Genomic DNA, 24,241 nt, shown 5'->3' on the forward strand with positions numbered 1-24,241 from the left:
GGGTCCTGCAGACACGCCAGGCAGTGAGCTCACCACACACCCCTCAGGTCCTGCAGACATGCCAGGCAGTGAGCGCTCACCACACCCCCGCCCCCTCGGGTCCTGCAGACAGACACTCATGTATCAGAGTATGGATCTTACTTTGCTTCTCTGCTTTTCATTTAAATAACCATCGTGTTTGGGATTTGGTTCGTAAAGCTGCATCAGGATATTTTTGAGCCAGTCTCTCATCCGCAGGGGAAACTGAGCCACTTCAAAGTCGGTACAAGCAGGAATAGCTGGGAGAAGCAGACAATAGGAGATGACCATACTTCAAACAACAAGTCCTCATCACCCGAAGCTCCACACCTGCTTTCTCCTGACCGGTGGCGCAACAGAGCCTCCTGGGATGTCTTAAAAACATCCCAATCAAATGCCGGAGGTGTTGGGTATTTTTTTGTGATCCTCCTGCCTCAGTCTCCCAGGTGCCATTACTGTGCCTAGTAGGTAACAGTTACTATGGAAAGAAGATCTTGATAATTTTGTGGTGGGACCTGGGCACCAGGATGCCTTAGGAGACCCCCAAGTAATTCTGACATGCAGTAAAGGGCTGAGAACTAGTGCTATAGAACCAGGGACCAGGTATCTGGAAGTGGAGGGCATTCGGGTTGTTGGTTAGCAGCAGAGGAAAAAGCCGAGAGGAGCTCTCTCTGCAGCAGCAAATCATGCATCTCTGCACTTAGAGAAGCCCACACTTGTTTCCAGGCGGCCCCACACCGGACACCGGCTGCCAAGAGGGCTCAGTTCATCGCCGTCTCCCTGGATCTCAAGGCTGTGGCTACTGCCTCAGTGCAAAGCTTCAGAGTGTGGGGACAAATCGAGGGATCACAGTAACGTCCCAGCCTTCGTGGGGAAAAACCGAGGGATCACAGTAACATCCCAGCCTTTGTGGGGACAAGTTGAGAGAACATAGTAACATCCCAGTCTTCTGCCCAGAATGCACATGGATGATTTTGTCCACCTCAGTGGACAGAGCAAGCCAAACAATAACACTTAATATCTTGTGTGTGTAGAAACTGAGGAGAAGCAGAAACACGCCTGGGCTGTACTAGTGTGGGACTACTGATGTGCCAAACACCACTGAGGATATCCTGGAGCAGGAAGACGGTACTAAACAACCTCTGGAAGAATCTACTGCAAAAAAATTCCTGACAAAGACTTAAGTGAAATTGGAGGGAAGGTAAGAAATTCAGAAAACCCCAGTCTTTCAAGCCTTTATTAAGTGCACTTCACAATGGTGCCTCTGAACCCAGTGGGGGAGAATTGGAATTGTCTAGGTGTCTTGAAAAACAAAAGTCTAGTTCTGACACAACCCCATGGATTCAGAACCTCCCATGATGAAGGCCTGGGGATTCCTGAGCTGGTGTTAGTTTCAGACTGATTCCATAACTATATCAACTCTTTTGTTTGTATAGACAGTATCTAGAGAGGCACAAAAATGACCCGGAAATGATGTCTGGCAGTAGTGGTCTGTGTCTTACATTTGCAAGCTCCAAAATAATCCAGCTGCAGTTGGTGTCCCTTTTTGGTCCCTTCCAGCCTGCACTTGGTGGCAAAGAGGTGACAGGCGCTGGCGTAGGTCTGGTTGTCAGTGCCGCAAACCTAGGAAGGGAAACAAGAAGTGATGGAACCCAGTACCCCCGGAGGACACTTCCCTGATGTTTGGTAAACGTGTGGGCCAAAGATGTGCTTCGGTAGAGCCCATTAAAACAACGATTTTCTGATCTGGCACCAAGAAAGAAAAATCTACTAAGTTAAACCCATGACGATAATTTAGCTCCAGACAGATCTCCATAGAACTGTAATTGTGAATGTCCCCAGGAAAGAATGAATTAAAAGTTTGTCTGCTATCTTTTAAATTTTAAATGTAAATATTTTATGTGTTATGGGTGTAGTGTACACACTACAGTCTGTTTTGTGTGTGTTCTCCCGTTATGCACGTGTGTGTGTGTGTGTGTGTGTGTGTGTGTGTGTGTGTGTGTGTAGGGCACTCATGCCAGGTCATCTCTGACTTCTCCCCACATCATTGTTGAGGTGGTGTCTCCCAGTTGAACCCAGAGCTCATCTACACCACTGGTCTTGCTAGTCAGCTTGTTCCGGCAGTCCCCACCTCTGCCTTCTGAGTGTCCTGGGTTACAAGGACACTGCCACTCTCACCTACCACTTATGTGGGTGCTGGATCCAAATTCCCATCCTTAGACCTCCACAGACCCACTGAGCCATCTCCTCAGCCCCATTATTAATTTGTTATGCCCTAACCGAAACACTTTGATCTCTCTGGTATCTGCTCCCACTCGATAATCCTTCAAATATTAGATAATAAAAGATGTACCCACTTAAAAGAATAGATTAAATTGCAAACTGTTTCCACTCAGGAAACTGGAGTTTTGGTGTATGTTGAGGACTATTGGGCAGGATGCTTACTTGGTCAAGGATTTTTGCAGGGAGACAAGTCTCCGGATCTTGGCAAACGCAGTGGGGTTTCCCCTGCTGATCTGCTTCGCAAGTGTGCCCCCTCTTACACGGGAAGTTCATGCAGGAACCTAACAGGAGAGAGTGAAAAGGGAACACAGACACAGAGAAGTTGTGCACTAACATGACGTCATCCAGACGGTTCGCTTCTCTTTCACGCACCAGACAGGAAAACCAGATTCTGAAACCGTGAAAGCAGGGAGACGGTGGAAAACACCCTAACGATGTGCTCATCTGCAGATGGACTCTGGCCTCAGACGTGTGCCTAGGACTTCAGCAGTCTCCTTACAGCAGACTGCAGGGTGCTGGAGGAGGACAGCAGACCTCTTTGACCTGGCTGAGACAGAATCTGAAGTGCACAAAATGATGTGCAAAGAAGCTGGAAGCTAAGCCAGGGGAATTTAATTTTGTTGAAATTAAAGATGTTTGTGGTTGGGGTAGGATGGATTTGAGAGTAAGCAACAGAGTCAGCCCTTCTCAGAACTGAAAGCAGTGTTGGGGCTCTGGGGAGGATAAAGACAGCTTTGTGTAACTAACATCTCAACAGGACTTTCAGTGTGTAAGCACATTAACCCACAGCCTATCAAACACACACAAGAAATACCAACACCTTATGGAATATTTCCTCAGGGAGGCCGGGGACATGGCTTTCTGGATCAGAATGGAAGGGGGTGCTAACCCAAATGTCAGAGTCCATCCCTCCCTGGACCTGTTGGGGCTTCCACTCACCAGCACTGCGCCCCCTCAAATTGCCTTCCTCTGAAGGTTCAACATTTGGTGAGCTCTCGGCTTTCTTGGCCTTTGAAAACAAGAGCAGAATTTCAATGAGATAAAGAGATCAGTGATTTGCTTTCTGTCTTACTGTGCTGTGCATACTGCCACTGAGCTGTGCATGCTGCCACTGAGCTGTGCATGCTGCCACTGAGCTGTGCATGCTGCCACTGAGCTGTGCATACTAAGATCTCAACAGGGAAATCCCTGCAACTGCAGAGGGAGACAGTAACTCTTGGAGAGTAAGAAACGTTCCATGTGAGGAGGATCACCCCTTTGGAGTTGGGTCCAAAGCACTGTCCCCATACATTGTCTTGAGATTCTGTCATGAGGATGGAAGTCCATCAGTGACCTCTGTGGAGGTGTTGGTAAAACTTTCTTAGCAGGGTTTGAGGTGTAAGAAACTTCCTACCTCAGAATGGCAGAAGTCTTGGGACTTGAGATTACCTGCCACCCCAAATGGGGTCAGTTCCTCTTGTTTGGGGGGCCAGATGGGGTCAATTCCTCCTGGGGCGGGGGCAGGCAGTGTGCTGGGAATTTCCCTGAAAGTCCCAGGTGATTAAGCAGCCAGATCAAAACAGAATTCCCTCTTTCTCCCAACTGCAATTTCCATATTTTCATATGGGCATGTGTTTGCATTTTAAAGGAGTACTTTAATTTTTATGGTTAATTCAACGAACATGCTGGCCCTGACCATGTTGGAGGCATTCTGACAGACACAGTGGTTCGGCTGGACCAACGGAACGCCAGTTTTGAAGACAGCAAAATTGCAGCTGCCTCTGTCTCCCATTCTTCAGGTCTGTCAGAATTTTCCAGCCAGCTGCAGGGAACTTCAACTCCCCTCTCTGCATTTCTAAGCCCCCTAAGCCATAGAAATCTACTTGGCTTATTCAAAGGACAGACTGGATGTGTTGGGGGAATTGTTACCTCTCTAGCAAGTCCCAGGCAAAATAAATGTCCCAGCTCCCTTACTCCCAAATGGAATAATCCTTGGGAGTTTTTTTCTAATGAATTTAATTTTAATGAATTTAATTTTTTAGCTTCTTTTCCTTCCCTATGTAATTTTTAATTTTTTAAATTGTTTCTTGTACTCCTATAATAACTGTCCCTCAAATCAAAGGTCTGCTTCTATTAGGAGCTCAAATAAAACATGTTCTCAGTCTAATGATGGAGACAGGCAGACAAATACATAACTGAGCAAGGTGAGCATCCATAATCTGAACATTTGAAATATGAAATTCTCCAAAATCCAAATACTGTTTAAGTACTGACCCAGCCCCAAAAGTAGAGATTTAACACATGAACTCATGAGACAGGTCACAGTTAAAATACAGACACATTAAAAATATTGTATAAAATTATGCTTAAGCTGTAAACACACATAGAGAGTGTTTGTGAAATTAATGAATTTTGTGCTTAAACATGGATTCTATTTTCAAGATATCTCATTATGTATAAGCACAGAGTCTGAAACAAAATTGCAATGCTTTTGGTCCGTCACTTCAAATGAGGGAAGCTCAGCCTGCCCTGTATTTTAAGGACGTACTGCCAGAAGCACACACAGCAGAGTGTGTCTGTTTCTTGGCTGATTGATTGGACAAGCATCAATGTAAATACTCTCACCCCTTGGTCGTCTCCAGCCTCACTCTTATCTACGTTCTCATCCTCATCTGTTGCTTTCTCAACATGCTTGACGTGATAGTCAAGGGAAGCTGTGTCTCCAGCCTCTAGGAATTCCTGGCTGGGGATGAAATAGTCGTCACTTGTACCGTGCTTAGAGTCATCACTGCCTCCATTGTCCCTGGTCATGATGACACCATCATCGGTAGGTTCTGTGGAAACTGTCTTTTCATCCATGTCCTTTTGGTTGCCAATAGCTTCAAGACCAGCCTTTCCTTCCTCGCCCTGCTGCTCTGTGTGCTGAATATGCTTCCTGTTGCCTGCTGCCCTGTCAGCCTCCCCTTCTGCATTGGAGTCACCCTCCCGCCCTGGGTTGCCTTGCTCAGACCCATTCTTCTGCATCTTGATTATCTGAGTTGGTTCACTGGACTCTTCTAAGGTGCCATCAGTCTGGTCACTGTTCTCCTCCTGCTTGCTGGCAGGCTGCTCCTCAGGAAGTTCTTTTTCCCTTTCCTGGTTCTCGCTGGGAGTACCAATGTCTCCTGGCTCTTCTTCCTCTTCTCCATCGGGAGCTTCTTGTTCCTGGCTTTCGTCATCCGCCAAGTCTCCGTTATGCTCGCTGCTCCTGTTCAGTGGTTGGCTCGTGTCCCCTACAGGCTGCTCTTGGCTTTCCTCCCCCTTTGTGATGTCTTCACGTTGGTTGGAATCTACAGAGGAAGTCGAGGCAATAGCAGGGGAATCGGTGTTCTCTAGGAGCTTTTTCTGGCCAGGCTCACTTGTCCCTTCTTGTACCTCCATCGTTCCTTCCGTGGGTGAATATTCCAGATTCACGCTTAAATCACCATCACCGTCCTCCTCACCCTTCAGGTCCATCTCATGGCTGAAGGTTTCGTCCTGTTCTGTTGACTGCTCGTGGGTTTCCTCTTCCGACTTCAGTGCTGAAGGTTTTTCAGCCTTAAAAGAACAAAAGTTTATTCTTGAAATAAATGACATGGTATTCCTATTTACCACTACAAAGCTAGCATTGAACATTCTTCTTTCTTTTTCTCCATACATTATCATGTAAATATATTCATGTGGTTCTTCACATTCTAAAGCACAGGTTTATCCTGAATTTGAATTTTGTAAAATGAAATGTTTTATATAGCAATTCACGACAGGGAGTACACTCATTAGTCAGATAATGTCTAGTATTTAGAGACAGTTCATGTGGTTATTGTACTTACAAAATTAAACTGAGAAATGAATATATTAAGCTTTAAGCATGCCTTGATACTGAATTCTCTGGAGAAAGAAAAAAGATGACCCTCATATAATGATTACTTTTACCTCATCGTTGGCATGGTTTTCTGTATCTGCCGCAGCTTCCACCCCGACACTGGGGGTTGCAGCGTCGTCAGGCGTCACCAGGGTTGCAGTAGTTGGGTTGGAATGATCAGAGAGAAACCTTGCATTTGTCTGAAAAAATGAAGACTTTGTGTTACTAATATACAGGTGCCAGCTTAAAAAATACGAATTATTTTTGTCATTATCACCACTCACTACTGCAGTCTTTAGTGATAACATTAATGAACGATAGTCTCTAGAATTTTCTAGGCTACAAGCAAATGCCTGTGATATACTGTTACTTGAAAGAATTATAGTCACATTTATGTATATATACAAAGACTGGCTGAAAATAAAACAGAAGACATTTCAATAAAGATTATCCTTGACTTTTGGAATTCTCAAACCTTGACAGAAGCATTCATAATTTATAATCTTGAAAAGTGTCATTTAACACAAAGTTGAAGAAAAACAAAATTAGTCCTGGGATGTAGCAATGTACAGCACCTTGGCTGCTTTGACGTTCTCACTGATAATTGGTAGAAAAGATTATAAGATCTTTGCTAAATACTTATTTATTTTCTTGGTCTCATCGGCTTCAACATACATCAGGACATCTTTGTCTAAATAAGCAATTTAATTTAGAACTAATTCAAAGATTGTGTGAGACAAGGCATGGAGGCTGGCTGGGAGCAGCCGCTGATGCGTCTGATTCCAGCCAGAGCAACGGCTTCATACAAGGCTGGAGACATCAGTGGAAAGCTGGGCAGTGATGCACAAAAGGGAAGCTGAGTGGCTAGACTTGGAGGGGAATCTCCCTCAAAGCCTCGAGGGCTCTTTGATCTCTACTGGGGCCTTGACAAGCTGCTGTCTTCTAACCTGCCACCTCCTCTGGCAAAGTGAGCAGAAACACAGAGAAACCCCGAGTGATGGACATAAACTTTTTGTAAATTTCAGTGAGTTCCCAAGTTAAAACTCCTCTTTCTGACAGTCATGTTCTATGATGATAACCCATGAACTGTCAGCGTCTGAAGCAGGGGTTTGCCATGATCACAGATGGAGATCCTGTGGGTATGCAGTGGATATAAGAGTAGCGCCAGGCTCTGACTGGACAGTGTCTTCTCATTCAGGTCCTGTAGTGCTGACAGTGTCTGTAAAGTAAGCCAGGTGGCTATGGGATCTGTTGTGTTCTGCTTGCTATTGTGCATCTCGCCTCCTTCTCACTAAGAGGATTAACACTGAAAATGATTTGAAAGAAACTGAAGGGAAGAGGAAAAGGAGAAATGAAGCCTGCGTTGGTAAGTCCCTTCTTCCACAGGGCATCATGGAGAGGCGCTGGAGGGGGCGGTGGGCTTGTTGCTGAATGCTTGCTCCCCTTCCCTGGCTCTCTCCTGCACCTTCTTGCTCCTCCTATCTCCAAGGAGTGCACACTGGTACGGCAGCTCACTTTCTTTCAGAAGTATCTGGTAATTGAAATCTATCTCGCCATCATTCCCATGTCTATCTATGTTTATTTCTTGTGCTGTCTTGAGAGTCTGCTTGGAATCTCTCGGCCACATAGAAACTATTAGCTGCTAAAGAAGTCAACCAGGATTGGAAAATGCTGCAGGATTTTGTAGTGGCCAGTCCGTTGAGAAGATACTTAGTTTTTCAGCATCTGGCTGGGTCTGCTTATAATAACTTGCCTCAGAAAGGAAACATCTGGCTTATGTCTGTATGTGGGAGTGTCACCAGACATTTGGTTCAAAGACTCTGGATGTCTGTTTACAAAGCTGAAACCATGACCATTCCAAAGGGAAAACGTATTTTCAGGAAAAAGCAATGATTTTGTGGGAACTCGGTTCTATGCTAATTTGTCCCACTTTTCTAATTTCAGAGCACAATGTGTAACGTCAACTGCACTACTCCACATGAGTTAATTTACAGCGTGATTCTTAGTGTTTGTCATAAATTCTTTCTTTTTATGAACTGCTGGATCGGGGTGGCATGGAGTTGGTCTTTGCCGATGAAGCTGTCTGGAACTAGCCCCCCTTCACCTAAAACGAATCACAGAATCTGGGGCTAGAGTAGAGGTGGCAATGTGGTCTATTTAAAGGAGGCTGGTTCTTCCATTGGCTGAAGAAAAACAGTTGGCACAATGGTTTAGTGGAAGATGACACAGGTCCTCTGTGGAACATCAGAAGTGATCACAAGGCTATGTATCTATTTTAAAAGGAAATCTTCCAATAGTGCTGAGGCTGCTGACATGACCTCCTGGAAAAGGACTTGCACACAGTGGCTTTATTACTGTAGATGGCGGTGGGGTGAGCGTGCTTGGCTATGAAGTAGAGGAAGCCCTTGTCAAGCCTACTTGGAGCATACTTTCTTGGACAGCCTAGAGATGAGGTAGCAGCCATTGATTACCATAGCCGTTTATGGTCCTGCTACACTAATTCCTGTTTTTATTATTGTAGAGTATTTGGAGAGAGTCTCAATCTGAGAAATCAGATAGCATGCGTTTGGTCTTGAAGAAAATAATGGAGGAGAATGGTTATGCAGTACATGTTAAATTCTTTATTTTTTCACAGATCTGTAAGCTAATTTATTTCTCCATGGCCATTTCTTTGGGTACACTCGGTCTAATAAGATGATAGTCAACATTTTCTGCTACATACTTATTTTACCTTATTGTTTGGAAAAATATATTTAAAGCATATTATATTGGTTTTCTTCCTTTTACTTACTCATTTACTTCTTGGACAATAAGGAATGTAATTGGAATTAAAAAAGATCCAAATTCATTCTAAAAGAATTATTTTTGGTGGGAGTGTCTTTGTTGGGATTTTTTTTAAGGCTCAGCTGGAACTTGACATGGATCTTCCTGCTTCAACACCTCAGATCAAGAACATTTTTATCTAAATACAGAGTCAAGAGGGAGAGATGTAACACAGAAGAGACATAATACAGAATTTACCGGGATTGCAGCTGCTGTCCCCAAGAGGTACAGGAAGAAAAGAGCAGCTACCATTTTGTCTGGACCTGTGAATCAAGGAGACAGTGTCAGTGATCATGAGGGTTTCCTTCAGGAAGATTACCAAGTAATTTCACAAACGCTAGTTGGCTATTACCCACTCTAGGAGTGACTATCATTTTACCAGTCTCCCACATCTGAATGGACAGACTTAGTTCAGTCCTTACCTCGTCTTATTCCTCTAAAAACAGATCCTTCATTTGTTTCCATTTACAATGAGAAAAGACACCAGCTGCGGGGACCTCCAGCTCTGCTCCAACTGTAGTGTTTTATCATGAAGCCAAAGGTAACCCTATACGTTTCACAACTCCCAGAGGCTCTTTCTCCAGAATACATTTTGACTCAAATATCAAAAAGAAGTATTTTACTAGGGGAAGGGGAAATAGAGGAGGAAGAGGAAGAGGTGGAAATGATGTAAATATAGTACTCATATGTGAAATTCCCAAAGGATAAAAATTTAAATAAAAATGTTTCATATCTGGAATTAAGAGCAAAAATAACACAAATTTCAAGTAAATAAACAGTAAATTTAGAGGGAATTCAGAAGATATATCTATGATTGATGATAGTCCAAAAATACTTTATTCTCTCAGTGAGTGCTAATTGTAAAGAATCATTGAAAAATGCATTTTCCTTTTTCTTTATTTCAAAATTTTATGTTTAATACTATGTAAAAACTGCCTGAGATGACATACTACTAGTAAGCCATTGGTAAATACTTGCTTGTCCTATATTAAAAGGCAGGAGATGGTGCTAGTGTGTTCTTTGTCCTTTAGATAAATCACTGGGCATGCTGCCATGTCAAGGTCACTGTATTTGTCCCACATTGACGGGAACAACTTCATGGTCTGTAGGTTCTTATTTGAATGTGCTGATTTGTACGAAGTGGAGGGCTGTACTAGGAAGTGAGAGATGCTGTGAAAACGAGTACCATACTGAAGACTCAGTAGGCTTCATTTGCTGATGCTTGCAATGAATGTACTTTGAAAATGAAAACCATGATGTCCTCGCTCAGTATGATGAATACTATTTATTCTGGGATAAGTGAAAAAAACCATTTATTTTGAGACAGTCAGACTTGGTGTGCTGTTTCTACAAACGCAGACTTTGTTTTCAGAAAGACCAGTTGAAACTAGATGAAAGATGCTGAGAGAGACAAAATTTCACATATGTGGAATTATACTTGATGACTCGGTTTTGCGCACTGACGGGAGATGATAAAGGTTCTTCTTCAAATCTACAAGCTTGCTCAAAGCAGCACGGTTTGAAAGAACCATTGGTAGGGAAGTGGAATCTGAGCTCCAGACTGGAACTGTCTTCAGACAGCCCAGAGACCTTGGTCAAGTTGTTTCTTCACTTACAAAACAGGGAAGGGACAGTTTTCCCATGAGACTCAAATGGGAGCACCTAGCTGTCGGGGACTCCCAACACCTGTGACAATGAAGAAACTATCAATTTCTTGAAGTACTCCAAGGCAGAAAATGGCTTAATGATTCTGGCCGTTAGTAATGCACAGATTTGGAATCACCTTGTCACTTCGTGCTCTCCAGCACGAGAGGCTGAGATGAGCGGTGGGAAAGGAGGAAAAGAAGCCTTTTCCTTCTGTTAAGAACAGGATGGCTCCTACCAGATGGAGGACTTCAGCTGAAACTTTCAATGATGCCGGCTAGACTCATGCTATGCTTAAGGCCTTTCTGAGGAAACCAGCATTTAGAACCCAAAATGTCTAGAATTCTCCTATTGGCCAGACAGTCCGAGCCGTGAAGGCAAACACCCAGATGAAACATTTGGCGGCAGAAAGAAATATCCTACTAAGAGCCAAAGCTCCACAGACACCAGCTGTGTTCCAAGTGATGCTGCTGAGCTGTCTGGAGACCATGCCTTAGACTCCTCACCGCAGGCTGTGAGGTCTTTGCTGCTCTTCTCACTGAATGTAGCCTTATTTCTTTCCTTGAATTCGGGCCGTCCTCAGTGACTTGCTTGAGCGTCATGTGAGTAAGGTAGAAGTGACGTTCCAGACTTCTGGATCCAGCTCACAGAATTTTAATGCTTTTCCCTCGGAACATTTGTTTCAGGAGTCTCAAGTCACTTGCCCTAGGCTGTTCTGCCATCGAAGACACTGTTTACCAGTCCTAATGATCTCAACTTTCCACGTGTCCTTGACAAAGCACACTCATGTGTGGGTGACGCTCCTTCATCAGGTCAGGACTCCTGACGAGACTAGATCCCTGACCCACAAAATCTTTCCACATTATATACGGGCTTCTGTTTTGGGTCAATATATTGGTATTCAGCAATGGATGACTGAAATGGAAGTTGAGTCTCTTAGTATTCATTGTGCTGCCCAAAGTATAATTTTGTTAAAAGTGTACCTTCTTTTCCCCCGACTTTAACGCCAGGCAATGTGGTAAGCTCTTTCCCTGTGTGTCACTCAGGTCCTCCACCTGTGACCTTACCGCCATTCCTCAGCACTGCCCACCAGGGAGAACTTCCCCAGCACCCCGCTTTGCAAATGGGCAGTTTCGCTGCTGTTGCCATTCCAGTCATGCCAACGGGTGCTTCCGGGGACACGCTCAACGCTCCCTCTCTCTCCCTCAGATGAGGGCAGTCCCTCTCTTCTAGGGCCTGTTATTGAAGGATTACTTTAATTATGTTTAGAGGCTCCCACAGGCTTTTCGGGGTAAGACGACAATGAGCACCTTTGCACATGGCTTCATCATCCCTCTCAGGGCCCCTCATCTTATACCACAGACTAATCTCCACGTGTCTCATTCCCGTCCTCCACGAGGCACAGTCACAAAGCCGTTCTCGGTGGTTTTTCCCTCAAGAATTTGCCTTTAGAATGCTCCATCTTGCCCTACCTCATAGTGTAATTAGGGAAGTAATTTTGGTCATATTTACCCTTTTTCAATTCCGGTTATGGCAACTGTCCTATTTCCCCTTTCTCTGTGAATGCGAGGTTTCTTCATTTTTACATTATTTACTGTTCAGCAATAGCTTTGCATATTCTTCGAGCTATAAATATCTGAAACTATCTATCTCTCATTTATCTATCTGTCTATCTATCTACCTATCTATCTATCATTACCTATGTATCTATCTGTCCATCCATCCATCAATCTATCCATCATCTATGTATCTCTGTATCTATCTGTGTATGTATCTATGTATCCTCTATCTATCTATCTATCTATCTATCTATCTATCTATCTATCTATCTATCTATCTATCTCTATCTATCTATCTATCTATCTATCTATCTATCTATCTATCCATCATCTCTGTATCTCTGTATCTCTGTATCTCTGTATCTCTGTATCTCTGTATCTATCTATCTATCTATCTATCTATCTATCTATCTATCTATCTATCTATCAATCATCTATCTATGTATCTATGTATGTATCTATGTATCTATGTATCTATCTATCTATCTATCTATCTATCTATCTATCATCTATCTATGTATCTATGTATCTATGTATCTATGTATCTATCTATCTATCTAACTATCTACATCTAGCTAGCTAGATAGCTGAGGGACAGATTACAAAACTAAGAAGCTCAAATTTCAGAGCCCTTATTTGCACAGGGCCACATGAGGTTCAGAGCCTGACCATAGTGACTCCTTTATGTTACCAAAGAAGGTTCCATACATTGCACAAACTCTTGGCTTCATGAATCTCACATCTGCTTCTCTGAAGGCCCCTCACACTTGTGATACTATGGGGGCTTAATAATACAGGTAAAATGCTCCATATCACTAAAAACATGGGAGTTTCTGCCTGTGGGCTGGCTCCTGCCATGGTCAGATATCCTATCCGGTTTTCCTCTTTAGTTCCTCCCTACACCGCCACCACCACCACCGGGCTTTTCTCCCTTGAATGCCTGGTCCTGGCTTTCTCATCCGACTGCTTTTCTTTGACTTTCTCTTATTGGCTAAAATCTGTGAGTACACAGCAATGCTGCTGGCTTCGGTGGAAACTGTCCCTTTCGTTACGAAGTCAGTTGTCCAGTTCTAGTTGAGAAGGATTTCAAGTGTTTTCTTCAACCGTGTGAATGGACCAAGAATTATTCACTGAGAGAGTTCTCTTTCAGGATTAAGAAAAACAGCAAATAATACCTAAATGCCGTTCCAAGTAGCCTGATTCTCATGGTACTGGGCCCCTCCGGGGAATAGTGGTGTGCTTTGAGGAGGTTTTGGCTCTTGTGTAAGCTACGGATGAAAACACTCATTCCAAGGAGTCCCTCCAGGACTTAGCACATGGGGGAAGCCTCTCCTGCAGCCTTGTCAGGGCCAACAGTTTTTATGAGGACTGCATTGCTTGCCCAGTGATGTAACATAGCTCATCACTCATAGCTGCAGATGCAGCTAACCCCAAGGAGCTTCATGGTTGGAGCTGGTGAGAGGAGTTCCTTGGGAAAAGGGGAGCGGCTGAGCTTTACTGGTGCCTTTTGAGAGAGCCCTAGGAAAAGCACAGCTGCTTCACAGCTGGCTCACAGCTGGACTGTGGCTATTCACCGCTTCCTTCCCACTCTGGGGAGAGATGTTGCCCACGTATCTGACACAGTCTTTGTCCATTTGTATCCCCACACCCATTCTCTCCTTTCCCATTTTCAGCCATGTGGAGCCCCCAGGGGTGGGATCAACAGGCTTTCTTACCCAGTTTCTGTTGGGTTCAGCCAACAGGGAGCCCTGAAAGGAGGAGTCAGAGGTGAACAAGGCAAGGGCCTGTGGTTTTCAGCTCCCTTCAGGTGGCTGCGCTCCTTCTTGAGTGTCATAGCCCTTCATGATGGCCGTCTCACACAACATTTTAAACTCGGGTTCAGAGAACTTTTTTTTTTTTTTTTTTAACCAAACTTAGTTTTTACTGCCCTGTTCCTAAACACCCTGTATCATCTTCACAGGCGGAACACACGTTGGTAAATAACTTCTAATGACAGTCTCTCTCCCCAAGTTCTCAGATTTGAGTTTCTTGCTGAGAACTATCATTTCCTTTCTGTGTTTTTGATTGTTAACAACTTCGAGTAAAAATGCAGGAGTCATGGGTTTCCGTATCTTCAGATCTCGTCATACAGCAAGGGACACCACGTCTTAGGCCTTCTTGACGCTACTTAGCTCATTCAATTTCAGTTTGTATTGTCCTATTTTTCTTCCACTCCAGCCCCCTTTCACACTAGGCTTAGACCTAGGACCCGCACAATTTTATCTAGTTAGGAGCAGTCCAATTAGCTGAATGCAAATATAATTTGCATTTTGGATGAATAATAGTGGACATGGGAATCTTTTTTTTTTTTTTTTTGGATAACACTTATTTCTGGCTTCATAACACAAAAAATGCACCCGCCACCTTCAAGGACTAGACTTTGAATTCCTGGACCCCTGAGCCTTGTTCTCAAGATGCTGGAAGCAGTGGTGTAAGTTAGACATCTTCAACATGACCCCCTCTCAGACCTTACTACAGTCTCTCTTGAAATGCACAGGGTTTGAGAAAAAAAACCAACGACAAAGAACCAAATACAGTGTACGCATAGGCCGGTTCTCTGTGTCCCTTGTGGAGACAAAAAACGACAACATCTGGATTTCAGGCCCTGGATATACATTCTTGCCCAGAAAAAAACCTCAAATGGTAACAACACACTTAGAGGAAAATCAGTCACTCCACGTTTCTTCAGATCACAGTAGGCATTGAGGAAACCTCCCACGACTGAGCTACTGAGCAAAAAGATGGCTGGTGGTGCTGAGGTCTAAACTAAAGTTTGCTTTGCTTTAAACGAGTTCCTAGTGTTTTGTTCTCCCCAGGTTTTAGGAAATTGTTGGGGAGTTTTTACAGAGAGGTTAAGCTGCACTCCAGTGTAAGGTCTTCAAACACACTGATATGCGCTAGAGCTGGGGGGAAGGAAGGAAACGAATGGAAGACACTTGGGGTTTTGTTCCTTCTGAACGCAACAGAACGTCGCATTGATTCAAGAGTTGACTCAGTGTTGTTTGGTGGCCAATAAAAGGCTGGTGGCATGCACTGCACCACGGCTTGCTCCAGAATTACCAATAGCTCCAGTGTGAGGGCATAGTATGACTACTTGGCCAGTGTGGTGATATGAAACCAATTACAGGCCTTCCACTGCCATAAATAAAGTAAATTCTTGTGATTGTTTTTTCTGCTCCTGAATCTTGGGTCACCTCCCAGTGAATTGCCATCATATCACATCAGTAGGTTGGCAGCTGAAGCTGGATCAATACAGAAACACAGCTTTGATTTTAGAGCTATGGTGTGTGTGTGTGTGTGTGTGTGTGTGTGTGTGTGTGTGTGTGTGTAGAGCAGATTCTGTCAGCACTCAGGGTAAAGTTTATGTTATTGTGAAAAGCAACCACTCCTCATCCTGCATTCTAAATTTGTCTTTGCTTAAAACCCAGTAGTGGGCTGGAGGCTTGTTCCAAAATTTTGCCTACTCTTTTTGTTGTAAGTTACAAATCTGGATACTAGACCCACTCCAATGATTAGGTTGTGGTGACAGAGATTTGAATGGAATGTACAATGTCATTATTTTAGCCATCTTATAAATATTTATGTCCAGTACTTATAAAATACACATTTCTAGCGTATGTGCCACCGATGTGAGTATAAAACACACATTTCTATAAATAAGCTTGTCTCCACTTCTTTCAGCGGGGCTTTAGGAAGTCAGGGAGACCCCTTCTCGGACAACACTGCTCTTCCACACTGTCTGCGAGTGAGCAGATGGGCTGGAACTGTGGCTCATAGCGTTAAGGATGTCAGAAACAGATACTGGCCTAAATAGCTTATTCTATTTATCCCAAGTTCAACAGGGAAAGTTATCTTTTAAAAATAGTCCAATTTATGCATTTTTATTTAGGTGTATTTCTGTTTGTCTCTAAGTGCCAGTTGAGGCCAGAAGAGAGTATTTTATCCCCTGGAGGTGGCATTACAGTTGGTTGTGAGTGTTAGGATCTGAACTCAGGGTTGCTGGAAGAGCAGCAAGTACTCTTATCTGCTGAGAATCTCTTCAGCCCTGGAAAGTCGTCTTGCTGATTGAAAAAAAGTGTGTGGAGGGACTAGATGCTGGCTCAAAATTTGCTTTGTCATAGCTAATAGATCTTTAGAAAATTCCCTCAAGTTCCTGGTATCACATGTAAAATTCTTTTCCTTTTCAGGGGCAAAGGGATAGGGATAGGTTATGATGATTATCCTGCAAGGTCCGTGCAGCCTGCCTGCACAGTCTCCTCAATAGAGAAGAGCACAGACACTCTCTCTGTTTGGCTTCTTTTTGTTTTAAAAGGATTGGCTTTCCCCATGGGAGAGGTTGTAATTGGATTTCACCATGAAAGGAAGGACTAATTAGATTTCTCAGCAGCTCCTCAGGCCCCATGCTTGGAAAAGCAAGCCATAGAGCTGGAATGTCCTATTCTTCAGCTGTAAAAAGAGTTCAGACGAGCCTGGAGACACGGGGCTGCTGGACACAGTGGAGTGTCTATGCATGCGTCAGCCACTCTTGGTCTCTGAGGGAGCAATTCTAGCTTTGGCCTATGAGAACATGAGGAGGGTCCTCCTGACTAAAGATAGAATGCTGGGCCTCCAACAGCTACATAGCCCTAGTTCATTGCATTTGGTAGGAAAATGGGACATTTCTCTATCCATTTGATTCATCTCTATCTCTTTGTTTGGAAGTGTCTGTCTCCTAGAGAACGAGGTGTCTAAAATTTGGCACACACTAGAACATCACTCTCTATTTAAATTAAATAATGAATTCATTGTGTGTTCTTTTTTTGGTTACAATTGCTTCCATTTCAGTTACTGTAACGTTTTGTAGAGATTTATGGTAAGGATAGGGCAGGGTAGACTTTTATATTGATTTCTTTCTAGTTCGGATAGTTTTTTAGAATGTTAATTAAATCATTGCATTAATTTAGAACATATATAAATTTAAATCAAGTTAAACTTTATTTCATAAGTTCTAGACTGCCTCACCACGTAAACCTGCTTTGCATATCCTTTGTGTCCCCTGCCAGCACCCTTACCTTATTGTCCTTCACTCTCTTCTACACTTTAAAAGCCAGGGCACCATACAGTCACCCACACCTCTGAAAGATTCCTCTTTTCCACTGATCACATTGTGCTACGTGGAAATTTAAGCACTGGCAGTTTTACCTCCTTCCTGAATTGACTTCCTTTTGCCTTGCGTCATCAAGCAGCTAAGCCCTATTCCTTCCTAACCAAGGAGACTGGCTTCAGGGGCTGGTCTTGAAGGCTGACAACCGTTTGATCTGTTCATCTTTGTTTCAAGTTAAGGTACCCAAGAAGGACTTCCCAGAGACCCTAAAAGAGGGAGACTCCTGCCTTGATGGTCCCTCTGTGTTCTCCTTTTCTCCTTCTTGCTAACGTTTTCTTCCCTGGAACATGGACATCTACACTTCCAAATAAGGCCAGGTATCCTCTATGGAGGTTCTTTGTATTAGAGGAAGCCTGTCGGCCACTATTTTTAGTAGTTGTTGTAACTATGGAAAATTTCCTTTCTGAGAAGGTAGCATACAGAATAACTGTTGTAGGCACTTCATAGTCAGACTCAAATAGTGCTCTCCTCGTCTTTCGTGAGAGTCACAGGCTTGCTATCTGAGAGCAAATCCTTTAGTCATATTTCACCTGCCAAATGCATGCTGCTACCTGATCTTGAGTTAACACTGATGCTTTGGGGCTTTTAAAGTATTAATGAGTCTCCAGGGAGAGGTCTACGGCTTGGCATTAAAGTCACCTGAAGGATGCACACAAAGCCCTTCTATTTTGAGTTTTCTGCTGAGTCACTATTTGACATCAAGGTGTGCCTGTCCTGGGAGTGTGATAGTCTCAGACTTTCCTAGACCACAGACACCCATGTCTTTCCTAACCAAACTACTATCATGTGGACCTTCCTTTGGGGTAGGCGAGGCTCGTGGCCACTGGGGCTTTGAATCTAACCAGAAATCCTCCGAGCTGTTGACAGGCATCCTGAATCAAGCAGAGTCCCCAGATTTAGTGCTGACGTGCTTCATGGGGAATTAGAGAGTCAAATCTTCTTCTTCTTTCTCAGATGAGTTGATTGCTTGCCCATCAAATTGTCACATAGGCTGTGATCCTTCCTGCTCACATTTATCACCCCTCCCCACAACCCTGCCACACATAACCTCTATTTTTAGCCTTCAGATGGGGGAGGAGGGGAGGATGGGAGCAGGCAGAAGCTGCTTTTGACCTTGAGTAGAGGTCAAGCTCTTAGAACAAACATGCTTTAACCATGCAACCTACATCTCAGCATACAATTGCGTATACTATGTGTTCAGAAACAGCGTGAATTCTTTTCACCCTCAAAAATCATGGTGTATAAGAAGGTGGATTCGGTGTAAATTCCGTGCCTCTGTGGTCTCTCTTGTTAGAGTGCACGGTCTGAATGACTTCACTTTGAGCAAAAAAGTGCTATTAGGGAGACCAATCTGAAGTGACCTCCAGCATTGCCTGTTTGCATTCCTAGGAAGCCGGCCTTGACAAAATGGGTGAGAAAAAAAAAAAAAGCAGACTGAATCACTATTCCTAAGGCATGACTTCACTGCTGCAAGTGTTGAAATCACACAGTCCTAGAGCCTCACTTACAGATCTGAGTGGTTTTACATAAACCTTTTAAAGAGCACTGGAAGAGGCAAAACAGCAAGTAATTAAAATGTGGACCGCATCGCCACAGGGGGAGGAGAGCTTGTGCCTGGAGCTGCATTCCCAGCGTCAGCAGGTTTTGAAAGGTGAATCACGCTCTGCAGAAGGCTGAGCATGCGTACTGTCAGGCAGTGATAGCGGGGAGCCGGTCCACACAGACACGGATGTCAAAGACACTTATGAAGACTCTCCACAGAAGTCAGGAGATGTGAGATAACAAAAGACATAAAATGATGAAAATGAAATGATATTTAAAATTTGTACGTGAAATAATAGGTTAGAAACCTTAAGTATACGTTAAGTGTCCTGCCTTGCCCATTGCACATTTGGACTGGCTAAAACCATTAGAAAAATGGAGATGGCTTTGCCCTCCAGGTCACCTTATGCTTGCATACGCAATGTCCGTCCCTGTGATAGGTTGATCAATTACGGTGCCCCTCCACACAGGCCCTGAGGAGCACAGCCCTGCTCCAGTTCTGCTCTGGGCTCCCTGCCTGGCATTTCCCAGGATAAGGAACACTGTGTGCTTCAGTCGTTTGGGGGCATCAGTTAAAAATAGCATTATTTAAGTGATTGTCTAAATAACCTGAGATGTTATGAAAGCTGTGGTGGAATGCCTTATCCCATCTGTTTTAGTACTCAGACAAGACTCTTATATTCGTTAAAATGTAATAAATAAATAAATACCAACCAACCCCCAAACCGGTAATTATTCACTTTCTTTTTTCTTTACAAATTCCCTGGTCCACAATTTAGCAATGATTTTTTCTGAGGCTATTATTACAGTTTACTCTCTGGGAGACTCCAAGTTCAAAAGGGCTGCCTCAGCCAGCATTAGACCTCATCTTGAAAAAGATGACAAAACTAATCCTTGCTAAGCCTTCACCCATCACCTCAGTTAATCTTACAGTGATCGGTTTCCCCCTTTAAAAACAGGGGAGCTAAGGCTTTTGAGTCCAGCTGCTAGCTTTAGCACGGGTTAGATGCTGAGTAACAACTGCAGTGTGTGTGCGCGCCGTGAGGGAGGGGGGTGACTTCTATTTCTCCTTCTCATCCTGGTTTTTTTTCCCCCTTGCACCCCACAGGAGATGGCTTCTGCTTCAGCTGCTTGCTTAATACCTCCTATTCACCGGATCTTTAAAGGAAACATTTAGCTACGGCCGCACATAAGTTGGTTGCATAATAGGCAAGAAATGAGCCAGGCCTGGGCACTTCATCTCCACAGAGGATTTTCAGACCAACAAGAGCTGTTTCACAGAACTGGCCATGACTCGGGACTCTCTCTGTCCCCTTTCATCACTATGACAACAGGCAGCTCCTACTTTACACAGCCAGAAAGAGCTGCTGACATCTCAGTGCTCAGAACACGGGGGAGACGTTTACAGAAAAAACCCCCCACAACAACCAGCCCCCCCGAAAGCCTCTTTGTCTGAACGTCAACAGAGGAATAAACACTCCCAGAGCAAAGTCAAAACCTCTATTCTTGCCTCCAAGAAAAGTCTGAAAGGGAAAGTGTTGGGGCTCCCCCCCCTTGTCCAAGGAGACCCCTCAAACAGAGCTGGCTGCAGAGCGGCATAGCTCCACTCTGCCTCCCTCTGGAAGGGCTGGCGCTGGAAAACACCCCCTCCCAGATGACTCAGAGCCGAACTCGCAAAGCATGGAGACTCAGGAACAAGCACCTGGGCTGGCGTCCTGAAAACGGTTTCTTTTACATGTCTTTGAATAAAGAAAAGATAACTCAAAGATATTTCCTCATTCGTTTCTAACTTTGCTACTGGACACCTCTTTCCAACTTCACAGTAGACAGCTTAGGGCACGAGATTTCCCATGGTAATTGGTAGCTCTACTGGTGAGTCTCGTGTTCTAGCTGGTGCCATACGCACTTGTGTTTAATAAATATCTCATTTGACCCTTACAATAACCCCACCTCCAGGAATCATTTGCCTAAGAGACGGTTAGCTGAGGCCTGGAGGTGTGAAGTGGTGGGCCAGGCTCACACAGCTTGTGAGGGAGCGTTGGGGTTGCAGCTCAGGTGCATCCATCTCTGCAGCCCGCGCTTGCCCGCTCCGCTAGGCTGAACTGGAGACTTTAGCTTGATTCCGAGGAACTGCTGGAGCAGAGAGCATAAGGACAGGGAAAGCCTAGAGTCCATCGCTTTCCAGAGTTTACACGGTGAAAAAGAGCTAGACCAATACTCTCATGTTTGCTATGATTATTCAATATATACCAGGAGTAGACACTTTCCCACTTAGTCCTCACATCACCTATCAGCAGTATCTATCATTTTTATGATTCTGATAACATCAGAAAGGGTTCTGTGGCACAAAAAGGTAAAGTCATTTGTCCAGGGTCCCTGAGCTATTTGGTGTGACAATATGCATATAAACCACACCTATGTGGTCTTATGTAAGTCAGAGTTACATGATCAGCATGTATGAACCAGAGGCCAGTGTCTTCCCCATGCTAATTTTATTGGCTGTCTTTGAAGCAGCCAGTCTCCTCCAGGGCTCTGCAGGTCCTTTGATGTCCCCAACAAAGAAACAGGCTGTGGCTAGGTGGTAACACAAATACAAGTGCAGCCATGGCAGAAGGCATCCTGGGAGACCCGTAAGAGGGGCTCCTGGATTTACAGGGCTCCCTTTTCACCCACTGACGACTGTTCCAGGATAATAAGGAAGTCCGACATGCCTCAAGCCTTGTGACACGTTTTTCTACCATCTTTGGTAGGAAGAAAACATCCCCAACATGTTTCTGGACACCATGCTAAACTTAACAAAGCAGACATGTTCATGCGCAGCTTCAAGTCAGCTCAGAAAGAGTTAAGAGTCAGGAGGGACTGAGACAAACAGCATTTGGTGTCGTTTAGATGCTTCATGGCACACCTCTCTCTGCCGTTGCTGGTTCTCGGTTTCCTGTGGCCATGACAGCCTACTGGAGATGAAGCTGAGGGAAGGAAAACAGCCCTAACATTCTAACTGCTAACAGCTGTCCAAAAACTCTTTGAGTAAACGGGAGGGGGTCTGATCTTCCAGCAACACACAACATCTTCCCCCAGATGTGGGAAGGAACATCAGTTGATTGAATGACAAGCAGATAGACAAACAGACCGCCCTACCTTGTTAGACTTCACTAGATAATCCAAAATATAAATATTTTCTTAGAAGGGGGTCTTGAAGAAAAACAAAGAAAACCATTCGGAACCATGAAGATTTAGCTGAGCAAGCTATGGACTCAAAAACAAAAGCCTGGTACCCAAGAGAAAGGAGAGAATAATTTTATTTTTTTTGACTGTGGGCACATTTCTATTCAGTGTGGTCAGGGCCTGCCCCAGAGGAGTGGCAGATACAATGTCAAGGTGACATAGTTAACCTCTTTGCAGACAAAAGGCAGTGCAAATGAGACTGTAGCAGGACTTCTTGGGGTACCTTTTCAACTGTATAGCTCTGCAGCTGAAAGCAGGGTACAGCTTTCTCCTGCAGGGTGATCTGTGCCTGGAGGAATGATCCAGCAGGGCTTACAGGAAAATGCTGCATTTGAGAAGAGCCAGACACGAGAACCTTCTGAGAGATAGCACGGTTGCTATCTCTAGCTTCTAATTCTCTTTCTGCATTTTGTTTGTCTAAAGAAGACATTACCAGGAATTGGACAAATTCCTTGTTCCCTGTGTACATCTTAACAAATGTTGGCAGGAGGCGAGAAAAACCTGCTAAACTGTTAGAGAAAGGAACCAGGGAAGGGATAAGTTGAAAATAACAGAAGCAGAATATAATATTAGAGAGAGTTCCTAACTCTTAGAAAAACAGAACATTCCACCCCTACATTGCTGTTAGGTACACGGTAATGACGGATAACTTTAGATAGTTTAAACATGGGAAACATGCAGATTGTTTGATTTTGAAATCTATCCTTCTGGTTTGGTCATGACTAAAACTATGGTTTATTAGTGCTTGGTATTTAATTTTGTAGGAGGGAAAGAAATATGACTACAAAAAGTAAAATTGTCTTTCTTCCCCTATAAACTACTCAAAATGGATTTTTAAAATAAATAAATGGCTCTGAATTTTTAATCAAAATCATTAACCAGGCCTTTCAGATAATAGAAGTCAGTTTAACACATGCAATTGGCCAATGTAGCGAATTCATTAACATTTACCTGCCGAGAGGTGGCTGGATCCAGGGCCTTGGTAGCTTGCAGCTGGTGTTGAATCCCCTCTTTGCACACAACAGGAAGTAAAAGTCTGACAGACGCCCAAGAGGAACTCTTTCAACCCCCTTCCTCCTTAGCTTGGCTTCTTTGCCTAGAAGCACATTCAAGTTTATTGGAGTTGAAATTCTGCTGCCCTGTCAGCCAGGCAGGGTCTGAAGTGACAGATGAGAATCTGGAGGCTGGCACCAGAGGGTCTGTCAGACTGTCATCGTTTCTGCCGCAGATTCCTGGATCTCTTCCCTCGGTGCTGCTGAGCTTTGCAGGCAGCCCAGACCCAGAGGGAGCGAGCTATTCTGCTGCGTGTGTGGAGCGCACAGCCCTCCCCTAAGCTCTTGTTCTCATAGGCTCCTAACTTGGCCAGAATGTAAGCTCTTGGCTCTCTGTGCGTTTTTTTTTTTTTTTTTTTTCTTTTTTCAAACAGTTCTGAGATCTTATGATTGGGATCCCTTGGGGTTGGGGAGGGGTGTGATTTTAAGACGCTGAAAAGAGACTCCACACTGCTGTTTATTCCTGAGGCGATTGGAAAGTCGGGGTTAAACGGAGAGGAGGATCCTTGCTGCCCATGCATTTTTATATGCTCGATTGGAAACTGTCCTCATAAATGCAGCCTGAATGTTAATAGCCAATCGTTCCAGCTACTTAACACTCCTCTGCGTAAGCAGCTCTGGAAATTGAGGTTGCTGCTTACAGAGCACAAGTGTGCTGATTTAAGGAGGCTGCAGTTCACAGCCTGCTCTTTCCCAGCCATCCCCTTCTGTAAGCCCAGGACGGTGAAGCTTAGTGTACGAGAAGAGGTCTTCCTGGGAAGCAGACTGTCGCTGTGCTTCTTTCTGACTTTGCATTGTGGCATTTATTTATTGAGACAGGGTGCCACCATGTAGCCCTGGTTAATCTGGAACCCCCAGAGATCCATCTGCCTCTGCCTCCTGGGATTAAAGGAAGACACCAGTATGTCTGGCCCTGCATCCTGGTGCTTTATGTATATGTGTCTAATCATTTCAGCGGTTATGTCTATATTTAGTGCACATTTGTTGTGCGTCAGACCCTGGGATAACAGCTTTCTGTGCATTGTGTCAGTTGATTCTGACAAGTCTTTGGAGG

General features: G+C 44.2%; 1 protein-coding gene across 1 annotated transcript in view; it reads right to left on the reverse strand.

Moving 5' to 3' along the window:
- The window catches only part of Sparcl1 (SPARC like 1), a 30,231-nt gene extending 6,338 nt beyond the window's left edge, over positions 1–23,893 (reverse strand). Inside the window, exons 1-8 of the mRNA XM_006975427.4 lie at positions 23,087–23,893; positions 9,182–9,246; positions 6,232–6,360; positions 4,906–5,856; positions 3,241–3,310; positions 2,464–2,582; positions 1,521–1,641; positions 142–278 (exon numbers count right to left, since the gene is read on the reverse strand). Of these exons, the coding sequence (XP_006975489.2) occupies positions 142–278; positions 1,521–1,641; positions 2,464–2,582; positions 3,241–3,310; positions 4,906–5,856; positions 6,232–6,360; positions 9,182–9,235 (1,581 nt within the window). The 5' untranslated portion in view covers positions 9,236–9,246; positions 23,087–23,893. The remainder of the gene's footprint in view (positions 1–141; positions 279–1,520; positions 1,642–2,463; positions 2,583–3,240; positions 3,311–4,905; positions 5,857–6,231; positions 6,361–9,181; positions 9,247–23,086) is intronic.
- Between the last annotated feature and the right edge of the window lie 348 nt (positions 23,894–24,241).

This window comes from Peromyscus maniculatus, chromosome 10, assembly GCF_049852395.1.
Source record: "Peromyscus maniculatus bairdii isolate BWxNUB_F1_BW_parent chromosome 10, HU_Pman_BW_mat_3.1, whole genome shotgun sequence".
NCBI lineage: Eukaryota > Metazoa > Chordata > Mammalia > Rodentia > Cricetidae > Peromyscus > Peromyscus maniculatus.